Raw genomic sequence first — 15,251 nt, 5'->3', positions numbered from 1 at the left:
CCAATGCTTTAAAAGTTTTCTTTTTGGCAACCCGGGGTGGATAAAAATCAATGATTTTTTTTAAAAAAATCAAAAAAAATCAGATTTTTTTGATTTAAATCGGATTTTTTTGATTTTTATCGAATTTATTTTAATAAAAAACTTTGGGGGTAAAAATCTATCGTAAGATAGTTTTCTATTTAAGATACATAAATAATTTAGTTTATTCGGCATGAAATGGAGCTTAGTTATGTAGCACGAGGCTGTATATTCTGCAACACTGGGACTATCGGTGAGTCAACAGCGGGTCAAAGGAGTAGCAGAGATGACAGTTGCTCTTTAAAAATTAAGATTTAAATCGAGTTGATTTAAATCAAATCCACCCTGTTGGCAACGTTTCGACAAGCTCTCTAACTTGTCATAATTATCTTGATTTACGTAGATAGAACCTGGCTAAAGAGAAAGACACATAAAACCTACGAAAAAGAAAGAAAAACAAATATTGTACCTTTACAGGGAGGATACATGAGATGAGGGCGTGGCTAACTGATGAGGCCTTATAAGGCTGAAATAGATCTATCTTATCTCCAGGCTCCGAAGTCCGCACATCACTCCCCGATGGCCCTGGCCCCAGCTCTGCCTCCGACGCAGAGCCCTCATCCGGGCCTTCCCCAGCCTCCGGGACTGGCCCCTGTTATTCCTCAGCCTCATCGTTGTCCGACTTGCTGCCAGCTCCGCAGGCTGCGGGCGGACGACGGCAGGGATTTTGAAGGTCATCTAGTCCAACCCCCTGCTCAAGCAGGAAATCTAACCATTGACAAAACAAATCCCAAGTTTAAAAGGATTCTGTATCTTCTTTATCCTTTATCTTCGACATTAACCTATCCGTTTCCGCACAATCTAATATTTCCTTGGTTATATTTTCATCTATCAATGGAAACTCTCGTTCAACGTGGGTTTTGGATTGAAATTCTCGATCTGGGGAAGCCTCCGTTGTTCCAGTTGTTTTGGGAAAGTGGCCATAAATAAGAATAACCTTTAATCTGCCAAATGATCTAAACAGTTAAACCCTGAAGTCGGGTGGTGTAATCTTCAAGGAGGGAAGGGTTTGAAAAGAGATCGGCCTGTTCTCAAGTTTAGAACATGGGCTGCCCAATTGCACCAAATGCAGGATTTAAAGGATGCCTTTGAAAAGGGATTGAAACACACACCTGTCTCTCGCTGTTAAAAGGACGACGTGGCAAGGTGCATCTCATCGTGCACCAACGAAAAAGGGAAATTAAACGGGGGCTGCAATTTCCTTGGACCAGATTTCCTATATATATATATATTCCGAGTTTCAATTTCGGCATGGAAATTATATTTGGCCAAGAGTTGTGGATGCTGACATTTTATTTCTGCATTTCGGTCCCGTTTTTAATTCTCGGGTGGATCCTTTACTACGATTATACCAAGATTCATATCCCACCAGGAATCAGCCAGGGGAATAAACTTTGCCTTCTCTATCTGTCCATCGGCATTGTTCTCAGACTGGTAAGTCCTTCGATTCTAGCTTCAGTTTGTTTGTTTGTTTGTGGAATTTATATTGCTGCTCATTCACACACGGCGACTCAAGGCAGCTTATAGAATGTAAAACCTCCTCTAAAAACTATCAACCTACTAAAAAGAAGAGTCGTAGAACAAATTAATATAATAAAATCAATCCAGGTTTTTTTCTGGCTCAACAATAGCATTTTGGCGAGCAGAAATTTGTAAGGAAAATCAAAGTTTCACTTTATCCCAAAGAGGCTTTTATTTTTCCCAAGAGGCAACTGGTTTTTCTTCGAAGACCTTTCGCTTCTCATCAAAAGAAGCTTCTTCGGCTCTTCAGCTCAAGAAGCCCAGAGCTTGAAGAAGCTTGGATGAGAAGCAAAACGCCTTCCCGAGGGAAACCAGAGTGTCTAGTTTAACATTTATCTGGGATACTATAAGGTCTCTTGAGCAGGGGGTTGGACTAGAAGACCTCCAAGGTCCCTTCCAGCTCTGATTGATTGAACTCGCTTTTGATAGCATTTCTCTGGATCTCTCCATGTGATTTGTTTGTTAATTTTTGCACCGAGCAGGATCCGATCCTGGAAAAACTTGGCATCTGCCGTGAATTGGCAGTATGGAAGTTTGTGATAGATGGAATATTTCCAGCGGGGCCCAGTGACCTGAGCATCAAGGAAACGCTTTTCGACTCCGTGCCCGTGAGGGTCTATCGGTCCAAAACATCAAATCCTGAGAGCAGACGGGGACTTGTGTGGATTCACGGAGGAGGGGGCATGTTTGGAAGCTTCAGTAAGTTCTCCAAAGATGGACAGTCCTCGTCTTACAACGGCTCATTTAGTGACCATTCAAAGTCACAAAAAGGGGGCCGTGTTTCACACTTACGACATCCTCGGGATTTGAAACTGGATGTTCCTCGGGTGTTTTGATTTGTTCAGGACTCTCATCTTTGACTGTAATGAATTTGATTTTTTTGATTTGATTGAGCGACAAAGGGGACAGAGAAATGTTGGGCTAAATGGGAAAAAATGGATGTATTCAGTTTTTTTCTTAAATATATATATATATATACTTATATATGTTTTAATATTTCAGAAAGCATCGAAAGACTGTGTCGTTTCTTTGCCCAGGAAAGTGCCACCGTGGTCGTATCTATCGGGTAATAGTAATAATAACAACAAAAATAACAATAACAATAACAATGATAATAATAGGAATGCCAATGCATTTGAAAGATTTCCTTTTGATTCCCTGTTGGTTTAGGTATCCGTTGGCACCGGAGCATCCCTACCCAGCTCAACAACGCAGCTGCTACGCGGCCGTATCGTACTTTCTGAAGCACGCGAAGGACTTCGGTGTGGATCCACAACGGATCGTGTTGGGTGGAGACAGCAGCGGAGGCTCCATCGTGGCGGCCATTTCTCAACAACTTGTGTTCGGAAAGGATCTGCCCCGGGTCAGGGCCCACGTCTTAATCTACCCTTTCCTCCAAGGTGTGGATTTCAATCTGCCTTCTCACCAGCAAAACCAGTCGGTGCCCCTTTTACTCAAGAGAGATGCGGTCACTTTTGGCAAGTTTTATCTCACCGGAAAGACTTCGGACAGCGATGGCGTGATGGCCAATGCTCACGTTCCGGAACATCTCAGGGCCAAGTACCAGAAATGGATCAGCGCCGAACATATTCCGGAAGAATTTAAAGTCCGGGGTTATGTGCCCTTTGTACCCGGACGCTTTTCTGAAGATCTTTTCAAAGAATGCGAGGGAGTTTTCGAACCCACGTTTTCCCCACTCCTGACGGAAGATGCCGTCCTCCAACAGTATCCAGAGACGTTCCTTTTAACCTGCGAATACGACATTTTCCGAGACGATGGCCTGCTGTACAAGAAACGGCTGGAAGACAACGGGGTGCCTCTCACCTGGCATCACCTGGAGGATGGATTTCACGGGATCACCTTGCTGATAGGATTTGGGCCAGTGGAGTTTCCTGGGACGAGGAGGGGTCTCAGAAGTGTCCTCCAATTCCTCGAACGCTGCTAGAAACCCAACGCCCACCTTCTTCTGCTTTGTTCGTCTTTCCAGCTTGGTGACTTGGTGACACAGAATCTGGCAGCCCTTTTTTACATCTGGGCCTTCAGGCCTGCCACATTTACTGCTGTGGGAAATTGGGAGGGGGGATTGTGTGGATAGGTAGTCATAATAACATTCCTTTCTCAGAGAGTCAAGGCCGTCTTGCCATGCAAATGGGATGCTGGAACTGGGAGGCCTGTCCGGTTGAGACCGTGCTGTAATTGGACCGTGTGATGGACATGAGAGTGTTGGGCAGGGACTTGAACTTTCCTTTGGGTGGAGAAAACCTGGAAGCTTTTAGATTTGGGGTTCCCCAGATGCGCCTATACGATACCGCTAATAAAATATAGCTTTGAGGAAATTCAAGCCTTGGAGTTTCTTTTCATGGGGGGGGGGAGTTACTTGGAACCCTGACACCTCATTTTACCGACCTCGGAAGGACGGAAGACTGAGTCAGCCTTGAGCCAGTCAGGATCGAACTGCTGACAGTGGGAAGGGTTAGCCTGCAATCCTGAATTCTCACCACTACGCCACCTGTGCAGAAAATAAAAAATAATAGAAAAGACAAAATAATGTAAAATAGAAAAATAAAATCGGTGAAAATGAGTCGTAGGCCACACCCACACAAATAGAATAGAATAGAATAGAATAGAATAGAATAGAAAATAGAAAATAGAAAATAGACAATAGACAATAGACAATAGAAAAGAATAGAAAATAGAATAGAATAATAAAATCGGGCAAAAGAGGTCGTAACTCACATTTTTCAAGGCCTCTGTAACTTCAAACGATCATTAAATGGAGTGCTAATAGATGATCCCTTAAATATAAGGCTGGTGCGTGTGGCGGCAGCCAAAACTTTTTTGATGATGTTTTTGACGTTGGGTGTCCATTTTAGGTCTTGAAATATGGTAGAACCTAGAAATGTGAAGCTCTCTACTGTTGACTCTGTGTTGTCTAGTATTGTGAGAGGTGGAAGTATGGGAGGTTTTCTCCTAAAGTCCACCACCATTTCTACGGTTTTGAGTGTCTTCAGTTCCAGATTGTTCCGGTCGCAGCACGAGGCTAGTTGTTCAACCTCCCGTCTGTGTGCGGATTCATCGTTGTCTGGAATGATGGTGTTGAATGCTGAACTAAAGTCCTCTCCTCAAGAAGCCGTCCCTGGATCTGGCAATATTGGCCAACTATCGTCCTGTCTCCAACCTTCGCTTTATGGCGAAGGTTGTTGAGAGTGTGGTCGCACGACAGTTTCCGCAATTCCTGGAGGAAACATCTTATCTAGATCCGTTCCAGTCTGGTTTCAGGTCTGGGCACAGCACAGAAACGGCATTGGTCGCGTTGGTTGATGATCTCTGGAGGGCTCGGGACAGGGGTTGTTCCTCTGTTCTGGTCCTGTTAGACCTCTCAGCGGCTTTTGATACCATCGACCATGGTATCATGCTGCACCGGCTGGAAGAGTTGGGGGTGGGAGGCACCGTGTTGCGGTGGTTCTCCTCCTTTCTCTCCGACCGGTCGCAGTTTGTGTTGGCAGGGGGGCAGAGGTCGACCTCGAGGCCTCTCATTTGTGGAGTGCCGCAGGGATCGGTCCTCTCGCCCCTTCTGTTCAACATTTATGTGAAGCCGCTGGGTGAGATCATCCGTGGCTTTGGGGTGAGATACCACCAGTACGCTGATGACACCCAGCTGTACATCTCCACCCCAGGCCACCCCAACGATGCCCTTGAAGTGATGTCCCAGTGCCTGGAGGCTGTACGGGTCTGGATGGGGAGGAACAGGCTCAAGCTCAACCCTTCCAAGACTGAGTGGCTGTGGCTCCCGGCATCCCGATATAGTCAGTTGACTCCATCACTGACTATTGGGGGCGAGTCATTGGCCCCCACAGAGAGGGCTCGCAATCTGGGAATCCTTCTGGATATGCAGCTGTCCTTGGAGGAACATCTGACGGCTGTAACCAGGGGGACCTTTTGTCAGGTTCGCCTGATTCGCCAGTTGCGGCCCTTTCTTGATCGGGATTCCCTGTGCACAGTCACTCACGCCCTCGTCACCTCTCGCCTTGACTATTGCAACGCTCTCTACATGGGGCTCCCCTTGAGGAGCACCCGGAGGCTCCAGCTGGTCCAGAACGCAGCAGCGCGGGTAGTGACGGGAGCAGCATGGCGCTCCCATGTAACACCACTCCTGCGCGAGCTGCACTGGCTCCCGGTGGTCTTCCGGGTGCGCTTCAAGGTGTTGGTTATCACCTTTAAAGCGCTCCATGGCATCGGGCCTAGCTATCTTCGAGACCGCCTGCTGCCACCGACGACCTCCCATCGACCTGTGCGCTCCCACAGAGAGGGCCTCCTCAGGGTGCCATCAGCCAGACAATGTAGGCTGGTGACCCCCAGGGGGAGAGCCTTCTCTGTGGGGGCTCCCACCCTCTGGAATCAGCTCCCCCCAGAGATAAGGAGAATCCAAGACCTCAGTGCCTTCCGTCGCGCCCTTAAAACCCATTTATTTAAACAAGCCGGGCTGGCTTAAGATGAAATTTTTAACTGTTTTTAAATGTTTTAAACGTTTTTAATTGGTAAATGAGTTTTAATTGGGCCAAATTTATATATCTTTTAATTGTTTTTAATATTTGTTCTGCATGTTTTTTAATCTGGCTGTACACCGCCCTGAGTCCTCAGGGAGAAGGGCGGTATAGAAATCCAATATAAAATAAAAATAAATAAAATAAATAAATACAAAGAGGACCCTTGCGCAGGTCTTTGGAGATTCAAGATGTTGCATTTATATTTTCATCTATCCATGAAAACTCTCGTTCAACGTGAGTTTTGGCTTGAAATTCTCGGTCTGGGAAAGCCTCCGTTGGGGAAAAGGCATTCTAGAAAATTGGCGTGCCTACATAATGAAGGCTGTAAACAAAAATAATATTTAATCTGCCGGGTGATCTAAACAGTTAAACCCTGAAGTCGGGTGGTGTAATCTTCAAGGAGGGAAGGGTTTGGAAAGTCATTGGCCTGTTCTCAAGTTTAGAACATGAGCTGACCAATTGCACCAAATGCAGGATTTAAAAGATGCCTTTGAAAAGGGATTGAAACGCACACCTGTCTCTCGCTGTTAAAAGGATTGACGTGGCAAGGTGCATCTCGTCGTGCACCAACGAAAAAGGGAAATTAAACGGGGGCTGCAATTTCCTTGGACCAGATTTCCTATATATATATATATATTCCGAGTTTCAATTTCAGCATGGAAATTATATTTGGCCAAGAGTTGTGGATGCTGACATTTTATTTCTGCATTTCCATCCTGTTTTTAATTCTCGGGTGGATCCTTTACTACGATTATACCAAGATTCATATCCCGCCAGGAATCATCGAGGGGAACAAACTTCGCCTTCTCTATCTGTCCATCGGCATTGTTTTCAGACTGGTAAGTCCTTCGATTCTAGCTTCAGTTTGCTTGTTTCTTAGTGGAATTTATATTGCTGCTCATTCACACGCGGCGACTCAAGGCGGCTTACAGAATGTAAAACCTCCTCTAAAAACTATCAACCTACTAAAAAGAAGAGTCGTGGAATAAATTAATATATTAAAATCAATCCGTGGGTTTTTCTGGCTCAACAATAGCATTTTGGTGAGCAGAAATTTGTAAGGAAAACCAAAGTTTCACTTTATCCCAAAGAGGCTTTTTTTTCCCCAAGAGGCAACTGGTTTTTCTTCGAAGACCTTTCGCTTCTCATCTAAAGAAGCTTCTTCGGTTCTTCAGGCCAAGAAGCTCAGAGCTTGAAGAAGCTTGGATGAGAAGCAAAACGCCTTCCCGAGGAAAACCAGAGTGTCTAGTTTAACATTTATCTGGGATACTATAAGGTCTCTTGAGCAGGGGGTTGGACTAGAAGATCTCCAAGGTCCCTTCCAGCTCTGATTGATTGAACTCGCTTTTGATAGCATTTCTCTGAATCTCTCTATGTGGTTTTTCCCTTAATTTTTGCACTGAGCAGGCTGCGATCCTGGAAAAACTTGGCATCTGCAATATGGAAGTTCCGCTGTATGAATTGGCAGTATGGAAGTTCGTGACAAATGGAATATTTCCAGCGGGGCCCAGTGACCTGAGCATCAAGGAAACGCTTTTCGACTCTGTGCCCGTGAGGGTCTATCGGTCCAAAACATCAAATCCTGAGAGCAGACGGGGACTTGTGTGGATTCACGGAGGAGGGGGCGTTTTTGGAAGCTTAAGTAAGTTCTCCAAAGATGGACAGTCCTCGGTTTACAACGGCTCATTTAGTCACCATTCAAAGTCACAAAAAGGGGGCCGTATTTCACACTTACGACATCCCCGGGATTTGAAACTGGATGTTCCTCAGGTGTTTTGATTTGTTCAGGACTCTCATCTTTGACTGTAATGAATTTGATTTTTTTTATTTGATTGAGCGACAAAGGGGACAGAGAAATGTTTGGGCTAAATGGGAAAGATGGATGTATTCAGTTTTTTCTTAAATATATATACGTATGTTTTAATATTTCAGGAAGCCATGAAAGGCTGTGTCGTTTCTTTGCCCAGGAAAGTGCCACTGTGGTCATATCTATCGGGTAATAGAAATAATAACAACAAAAATAACAATAAGAATGATAATAATAGGAATGCCAATGCATTTGAAAGATTTCCTTTTGATTCCCTGTTGGTTTAGGTATCCCTTGGCACCGGAGCATCCCTACCCAGCTCAACAACGCAGCTGCTACGCGGCCATATCGTACTTTCTGAAGCACGCGAAGGACTTCGGTGTGGATCCACAACGGATCGTGCTTGGTGGAGACAGCAGCGGAGGCAACATCGTGGCGGCCATTTCTCAACAACTTGTGTTCAGAAAGGATCTGCCCCGGGTCAGGGCCCACGTGTTACTCTACCCTTTCCTCCAAGGTGTGGATTTCAATCTGCCTTCTCACCAGCAAAACCAGTCGGTGCCCCTTTTACTCAAGAGAGATGCGGTCACTTTTGGCAAGTTTTATCTCACCGGAAAGACTTCGGACAGCGATGGCATGATGGCCAATGCTCACGTTCCGGAACATCTCAGGGCCAATTACCAGAAATGGATCAGCGCCGAACATATTCCGGAAGAATTTAAAGTCCGGGGTTATGTGCCCTTTGTACCCGGATGCTTTTCTGAAGATCTTTTCAAAGAATGCGAGGGAGTTTTCGAACCCACGTTTTCCCCACTCCTGACGGAAGATGCCGTCCTCCAACAGTATCCAGAGACGTTCCTTTTAACCTGTGAATATGACATTTTACGGGACGATGGCCTGCTGTACAAGAAACGGCTGGAAGACAACGGGGTGCCTCTCACCTGGCATCACCTGGAGGATGGATTTCACGGGATCACCTTGCTGATAGGATTTGGGCCAGTGGAGTTTCCTGGGACGAGGAGGGGTCTCAGAAGTGTCCTCCAATTCCTCGAACGCTTCTAGAAACCCAATGTCCCCCTTCTTCTGCTTTGTTCGTCTTTCCAGCTTGGTGACTTGGTGACACAGAATCTGGCAGCCCTTTTTTACATCTGGGCCTTCAGGCCTGCCACATTTACTGCTGTGGGAAATTGGGAGGGGGGATTGTGTGGATAGGTAGTCATAATAACATTCCTTTCTCAGAGAGTCAAGGCCGTCTTGCCATGCAAATGGGATGCTGGAACTGGGAGGCCTGTCCGGTTGAGACCGTGCTGTAATTGGACCGCGTGATGGACATGAGAGTGTTGGGCAGGGACTTGAACTTTCCTTTGGGTGGAGAAAACCTGGAAGCTTTTAGATTTGGGTTTCCCCAGATGCGCCTATATGATACCGCTAATAAAATATAGCTTTGAGGAAATTCAAGCCTCGGAGTTTCTTTTCATTGGGGGGCGGGGGAGTTACTTGGAACCCTGACACCTCATTTTACCGACCTCGGAAGGACGGAAGACTGAGTCAGCCTTGAGCCAGTCAGGATCGAACTGCTGACAGTGGGAAGGGTTAGCCTGCAATCCTGAATTCTCACCACTACGCCACCCAGGCAGAAAATAAAAAATAATAGAAAAGACAAAATAATAGAAAATAGAAAAATAAAATCGGGCAAAAGAGGTCGTAAGTCACACACACACAAATAGAATAGAATAGAATAGAATAGAATAGAAAATAGAAAATAGAAAATAGACAATAGACAATAGACAATAGACAATAGACAATAGAAAAGAATAGAAAATAGAATAGAATAATAAAATCGGGCAAAAGAGGTCGTAACTCACATTTTTCAAGGCCTCTGTAACTTCAAACGATCATTAAATGGAGTGCTAATAGATGATCCCTTAAATATAAGGCTGGTGCGTGTGGCGGCAGCCAAAACTTTTTTTGATGACGTTTTTGACGTTGGGTGTCCATTTTAGGTCTTGAAATATGGTAGAACCTAGAAATGTGAAGCTCTCTACTGTTGACTCTGTGTTGTCTAGTATTGTGAGAGGTGGAAGTATGGGAGGTTTTCTCCTAAAGTCCACCACCATTTCTACGGTTTTGAGTGTCTTCAGTTCCAGATTGTTCCGGTCGCAGCACGAGGCTAGTTGTTCAACCTCCCGTCTGTGTGCGGATTCATCGTTGTCTGGTATGATGGTGTTGAATGCTGAACTAAAGTCCTCTCCTCAAGAAGCCGTCCCTGGATCTGGCAATATTGGCCAACTATCGTCCTGTCTCCAACCTTCGCTTTATGGCGAAGGTTGTTGAGAGTGTGGTCGCACGACAGTTTCCGCAATTCCTGGAGGAAACATCTTATCTAGATCCGTTCCAGTCGGGTTTCAGGTCTGGGCACAGCACAGAAACGGCATTGGTCGCGTTGGTTGATGATCTCTGGAGGGCTCGGGACAGGGGTTGTTCCTCTGTTCTGGTCCTGTTAGACCTCTCAGCGGCTTTTGATACCATCGACCATGGTATCATGCTGCACCGGCTGGAAGAGTTGGGGGTGGGAGGCACCGTGTTGCGGTGGTTCTCCTCCTTTCTCTTCGACCGGTCGCAGTTTGTGTTGGCAGGGGGGCAGAGGTCGACCTCGAGGCCTCTCATTTGTGGAGTGCCGCAGGGATCGGTCCTCTCGCCCCTTCTGTTCAACATTTATGTGAAGCCGCTGGGTGAGATCATCCGTGGCTTTGGGGTGAGATACCACCAGTACGCTGATGACACCCAGCTGTACATCTCCACCCCAGGCCACCCCAACGATGCCCTTGAAGTGATGTCCCAGTGCCTGGAGGCTGTACGGGTCTGGATGGGGAGGAACAGGCTCAAGCTCAACCCTTCCAAGACTGAGTGGCTGTGGCTCCCGGCATCCCGATATAGTCAGTTGACTCCATCACTGACTATTGGGGGCGAGTCCTTGGCCCCCACAGAGAGGGCTCGCAATCTGGGAGTCCTTCTGGATATGCAGCTGTCCTTGGAGGAACATCTGACGGCTGTAACCAGGGGGACCTTTTGTCAGGTTCGCCTGATTCGCCAGTTGCGGCCCTTTCTTGATCGGGATTCCCTGTGCACAGTCACTCACGCCCTCGTCACCTCTCGCCTTGACTATTGCAACGCTCTCTACATGGGGCTCCCCTTGAGGAGCACCCGGAGGCTCCAGCTGGTCCAGAACGCAGCAGCGCGGGTAGTGACGGGAGCAGCATGGCGCTCCCATGTAACACCGCTCCTGCGCGAGCTGCACTGGCTCCCAGTTGTCTTCCGGGTGTGCTTCAAGGTGTTGGTTATCACCTTTCAAGCGCTCCATGGCATAGGGCCTAGCTATCTTCGAGACCGCCTGCTGCTACCAACGACCTCCCATCGACCCGTGCGCTCCCACAGAGAGGGCCTCCTCGGGGTGCCATCAGCCAGACAATGCAGGCTGGTGACCCCCAGGGGGAGGGCCTTCTCTGTGGGGGCTCCCACCCTCTGGAATCAGCTGCCCCCAGAGATAAGGAGAATCCAAGACCTCAGTGCCTTCCGTCGCGCCCTTAAAACCCATTTATTTAAACAAGCCGGGCTGGCTTAAGATGAAATTTTTAACTGTTTTTAAATGTTTTAAACGTTTTTAATTGGTAAATGAGTTTTAATTGGGCCAAATTTATATATCTTTTAATTGTTTTTAATATTTGTTCTGCATGTTTTTTAATCTGGCTGTACACCGCCCTGAGTCCTCAGGGAGAAGGGCGGTATAGAAATCCAATATAACATAAAAATAAATAAAATAAATAAATACAAAGAGGACCCTTGCGCAGGTCTTTGGAGATTCAAGATGTTGCATTTATATTTTCATCTATCCATGAAAACTCTCGTTCAACGTGGGTTTTGGCTTGAAATTCTCGGTCTGGGAAAGCCTCCGTTGGGGAAAAGGCATTCTAGAAAATTGGCGTGCCTACATAATGAAGGGTGTAAACAAAAATAATATTTAATCTGCCGGGTGATCTAAACAGTTAAACCCTGAAGTCGGGTGGTGTAATCTTCAAGGAGGGAAGGGTTTGGAAAGACATTGGCCTGTTCTCAAGTTTAGAACATGAGCTGACCAATTGCGCCAAATGCAGGATTTAAAAGATGCCTTCGAAAAGGGATTGAAACGCACACCTGTCTCTCGCTGTTAAAAGGATTGACGTGGCAAGGTGCATCTCGTCGTGCACCAACGAAAAAGGGAAATTAAACGGGGGCTGCAATTTCCTTGGACCAGATTTCCTATATATATATATATATATTCCGAGTTTCAATTTCAGCATGGAAATTATATTTGGCCAAGAGTTGTGGATGCTGACATTTTATTTCTGCATTTCCATCCTGTTTTTAATTCTCGGGTGGATCCTTTACTACGATTATACCAAGATTCATATCCCGCCAGGAATCATCGAGGGGAACAAACTTCGCCTTATCTATCTGTCCATCGGCATTGTTTTCAGACTGGTAAGTCCTTCGATTCTAGCTTCAGTTTGCTTGTTTCTTAGTGGAATTTATATTGCTGCTCATTCACACGCGGCGACTCAAGGCGGCTTATAGAATGTAAAACCTCCTCTAAAAACTATCAACCTACTAAAAAGAAGAGTCGTGGAATAAATTAATATATTAAAATCAATCCGTGGGTTTTTCTGGCTCAACAATAGCATTTTGGTGAGCAGAAATTTGTAAGGAAAACCAAAGTTTCACTTTATCCCAAAGAGGCTTTTTTTTCCCCAAGAGGCAACTGGTTTTTCTTCGAAGACCTTTCGCTTCTCATCTAAAGAAGCTTCTTCGGTTCTTCAGGCCAAGAAGCTCAGAGCTTGAAGAAGCTTGGATGAGAAGCAAAACGCCTTCCCGAGGAAAACCAGAGTGTCTAGTTTAACATTTATCTGGGATACTATAAGGTCTCTTGAGCAGGGGGTTGGACTAGAAGATCTCCAAGGTCCCTTCCAGCTCTGATTGATTGAACTCGCTTTTGATAGCATTTCTCTGGATCTCTCTATGTGGTTTTTCCCTTAATTTTTGCACTGAGCAGGCTGCGATCCTGGAAAAACTTGGCATCTGCAACATGGAAGTTCCGCTGTATGAATTGGCAGTATGGAAGTTCGTGACAAATGGAATATTTCCAGCGGGGCCCAGTGACCTGAGCATCAAGGAAACGCTTTTCGACTCTGTGCCCGTGAGGGTCTATCGGTCCAAAACATCAAATCCTGAGAGCAGACGGGGACTTGTGTGGATTCACGGAGGAGGGGGCGTTTTTGGAAGCTTAAGTAAGTTCTCCAAAGATGGACAGTCCTCGGTTTACAACGGCTCATTTAGTCACCATTCAAAGTCTCAAAAAGGGGGCCGTGTTTCACACTTACGACATCCCCGGGATTTGAAACTGGATGTTCCTCGGGTGTTTTGATTTGTTCCGGACTCTCATCTTTGACTGTAATGAATTTGATTTTTTTTATTTGATTGAGCGACAAAGGGGACAGAGAAAAGTTTGGGCTAAATGGGAAAGATGGATGTATTCAGTTTTTTCTTAAATATATATACGTATGTTTTAATATTTCAGGAAGCCATGAAAGGCTGTGTCGTTTCTTTGCCCAGGAAAGTGCCACTGTGGTCGTATCTATCGGGTAATAGAAATAATAACAACAAAAATAACAATAAGAATGATAATAATAGGAATGCCAATGCATTTGAAAGATTTCCTTTTGATTCCCTGTTGGTTTAGGTATCCGTTGGCACCGGAGCATCCCTACCCAGCTCAACAACGCAGCTGCTATGCGGCCATATCGTACTTTCTGAAGCACGCGAAGGACTTCGGTGTGGACCCACAACGGATCGTGTTGGGTGGAGACAGCAGCGGAGGCTCCATCGTGGCGGCCATTTCCCAACAACTTGTGTTCGGAAAGGACCTGCCCCGGGTCAGGGCCCACGTGTTAATCTACCCTTTCCTCCAAGGTGTGGATTTCAATCTGCCTTCTCACCAGCAAAACCAGTCGGTGCCCCTTTTACTCAAGAGAGATGCGGTCACTTTTGGCAAGTTTTATCTCACCGGAAAGACTTCGGACAGCGATGGCATGATGGCCAATGCTCACGTTCCGGAACATCTCAGGGCCAAGTACCAGAAATGGATCAGCGCCGAACATATTCCGGAAGAATTTAAACTCCGGGGTTATGTGCCATTTGTACCCGGATGCTTTTCTGAAGATCTTTTCAAAGAATGCGAGGGAGTTTTCGAACCCACGTTTTCCCCACTCCTGACGGAAGATGCCGTCCTCCAACAGTATCCAGAGACGTTCCTTTTAACCTGCGAATACGACATTTTCCGAGACGATGGCCTGCTGTACAAGAAACGGCTGGAAGACAACGGGGTGCCTCTCACCTGGCATCACCTGGAGGATGGATTCCACGGGATCACCTTGCTGATAGGATTTGGGCCAATGGAGTTTCCTGGGACGAGGAGGGGTCTCAGAAGTGTCCTCCAATTCCTCGAACGCTTCTAGAAACCCAATGTCCACCTTCTTCTGCTTTGTTCGTCTTTCCAGCTTGGTGACTTGGTGACACAGAATCTGGCAGCCCTTTTTTACATCTGGGCCTTCAGGCCTGCCACATTTACTGCTGTGGGAAATTGGGAGGGGGGATTGTGTGGATAGGTAGTCATAATCACATTCCTTTCTCAGAGAGTCAAGGCCGTCTTGCCATGCAAATGGGATGCTGGAACTGGGAGGCCTGTCCGGTTGAGACCGTGCTGTAATTGGACCGCGTGATGGACATGAGAGTGTTGGGCAGGGACTTGAACTTTCCTTTGGGTGGAGAAAACCTGGAAGCTTTTAGATTTGGGGTTCCCCAGATGCGCCTATACGATACCGCTAATAAAATATAGCTTTGAGGAAATTCAAGCCTTGGAGTTTCTTTTCATGGGGGGGGGGGAGTTACTTGGAACCCTGACACCTCATTTTACCGACCTCGGAAGGACGGAAGACTGAGTCAGCCTTGAGCCAGTCAGGATCGAACTGCTGACAGTGGGAAGGGTTAGCCTGCAATCCTGAATATCTCACCACTACGCCACCCAGGCAGAAAATAAAAAATAATAGAAAAGACAAAATAATGTAAAATAGAAAAATAAAATCGGTGAAAATGAGTCATAGGTCACACACACACAAATAGAATAGAATAGAATAGAATAGAATAGAATAGAATAGAATAGAATAGAATAGAATAGAAAATAGAAAATAGAAAATAGAAAATAATAG

At 46.1% G+C, this 15,251-nt stretch overlaps 3 protein-coding genes across 3 annotated transcripts; all 3 read left to right on the top strand.

Annotated features, from left to right (window-relative positions):
- The first annotated feature begins 1,250 nt into the window (after positions 1 to 1,250).
- On the top strand, positions 1,251 to 3,935 carry LOC117656437 (arylacetamide deacetylase-like 4). Its single transcript, XM_087879251.1, has 4 exons — positions 1,251 to 1,512; positions 2,082 to 2,298; positions 2,602 to 2,665; positions 2,770 to 3,935. Exons 1-4 carry the CDS (start codon positions 1,330 to 1,332, stop codon positions 3,542 to 3,544), a joined length of 1,239 nt encoding a protein of 412 aa, XP_087735377.1. The 5' UTR covers positions 1,251 to 1,329; the 3' UTR covers positions 3,545 to 3,935.
- Positions 3,936 to 6,722: 2,787 nt separating this feature from the next.
- LOC148111843 (arylacetamide deacetylase-like 4) lies at positions 6,723 to 9,124 on the top strand. Its single transcript, XM_087879244.1, has 4 exons — positions 6,723 to 6,985; positions 7,554 to 7,788; positions 8,079 to 8,142; positions 8,241 to 9,124. The coding sequence occupies exons 1-4, from the start codon at positions 6,803 to 6,805 to the stop codon at positions 9,013 to 9,015; spliced, it is 1,257 nt and encodes a 418-aa protein (XP_087735370.1). The 5' UTR covers positions 6,723 to 6,802; the 3' UTR covers positions 9,016 to 9,124.
- Positions 9,125 to 12,086: 2,962 nt separating this feature from the next.
- On the top strand, positions 12,087 to 14,892 carry LOC148111842 (arylacetamide deacetylase-like 4). Its single transcript, XM_087879243.1, has 4 exons — positions 12,087 to 12,471; positions 13,040 to 13,274; positions 13,565 to 13,628; positions 13,727 to 14,892. The coding sequence occupies exons 1-4, from the start codon at positions 12,289 to 12,291 to the stop codon at positions 14,499 to 14,501; spliced, it is 1,257 nt and encodes a 418-aa protein (XP_087735369.1). The 5' UTR covers positions 12,087 to 12,288; the 3' UTR covers positions 14,502 to 14,892.
- Positions 14,893 to 15,251: the final 359 nt, after the last annotated feature.

This window comes from Pantherophis guttatus, chromosome 15 (assembly GCF_059756535.1).
Source record: "Pantherophis guttatus breed Tessera chromosome 15, ASM5975653v1, whole genome shotgun sequence".
Taxonomy (NCBI): domain Eukaryota; kingdom Metazoa; phylum Chordata; class Lepidosauria; order Squamata; family Colubridae; genus Pantherophis; species Pantherophis guttatus.
This window is presented reverse-complemented; position numbering and strand designations above follow the sequence as displayed.

Coding starts and splice junctions, on each gene's coding strand:
- LOC117656437 (XM_087879251.1), top strand. CDS start 1,330: ATGGAAATTATATTTGGCCAAGAGTTGTGGATGCTGACATTTTATTTC. Junction 1,513..2,081: donor TCGGCATTGTTCTCAGACTG/GTAAGTCCTTCG, acceptor TGCACCGAGCAG/GATCCGATCCTGGAAAAACT. Junction 2,299..2,601: donor GGGCATGTTTGGAAGCTTCA/GTAAGTTCTCCA, acceptor TTAATATTTCAG/AAAGCATCGAAAGACTGTGT.
- LOC148111843 (XM_087879244.1), top strand. CDS start 6,803: ATGGAAATTATATTTGGCCAAGAGTTGTGGATGCTGACATTTTATTTC. Junction 6,986..7,553: donor TCGGCATTGTTTTCAGACTG/GTAAGTCCTTCG, acceptor TGCACTGAGCAG/GCTGCGATCCTGGAAAAACT. Junction 8,143..8,240: donor ACTGTGGTCATATCTATCGG/GTAATAGAAATA, acceptor CTGTTGGTTTAG/GTATCCCTTGGCACCGGAGC.
- LOC148111842 (XM_087879243.1), top strand. CDS start 12,289: ATGGAAATTATATTTGGCCAAGAGTTGTGGATGCTGACATTTTATTTC. Junction 13,275..13,564: donor GGGCGTTTTTGGAAGCTTAA/GTAAGTTCTCCA, acceptor TTAATATTTCAG/GAAGCCATGAAAGGCTGTGT. Junction 13,629..13,726: donor ACTGTGGTCGTATCTATCGG/GTAATAGAAATA, acceptor CTGTTGGTTTAG/GTATCCGTTGGCACCGGAGC.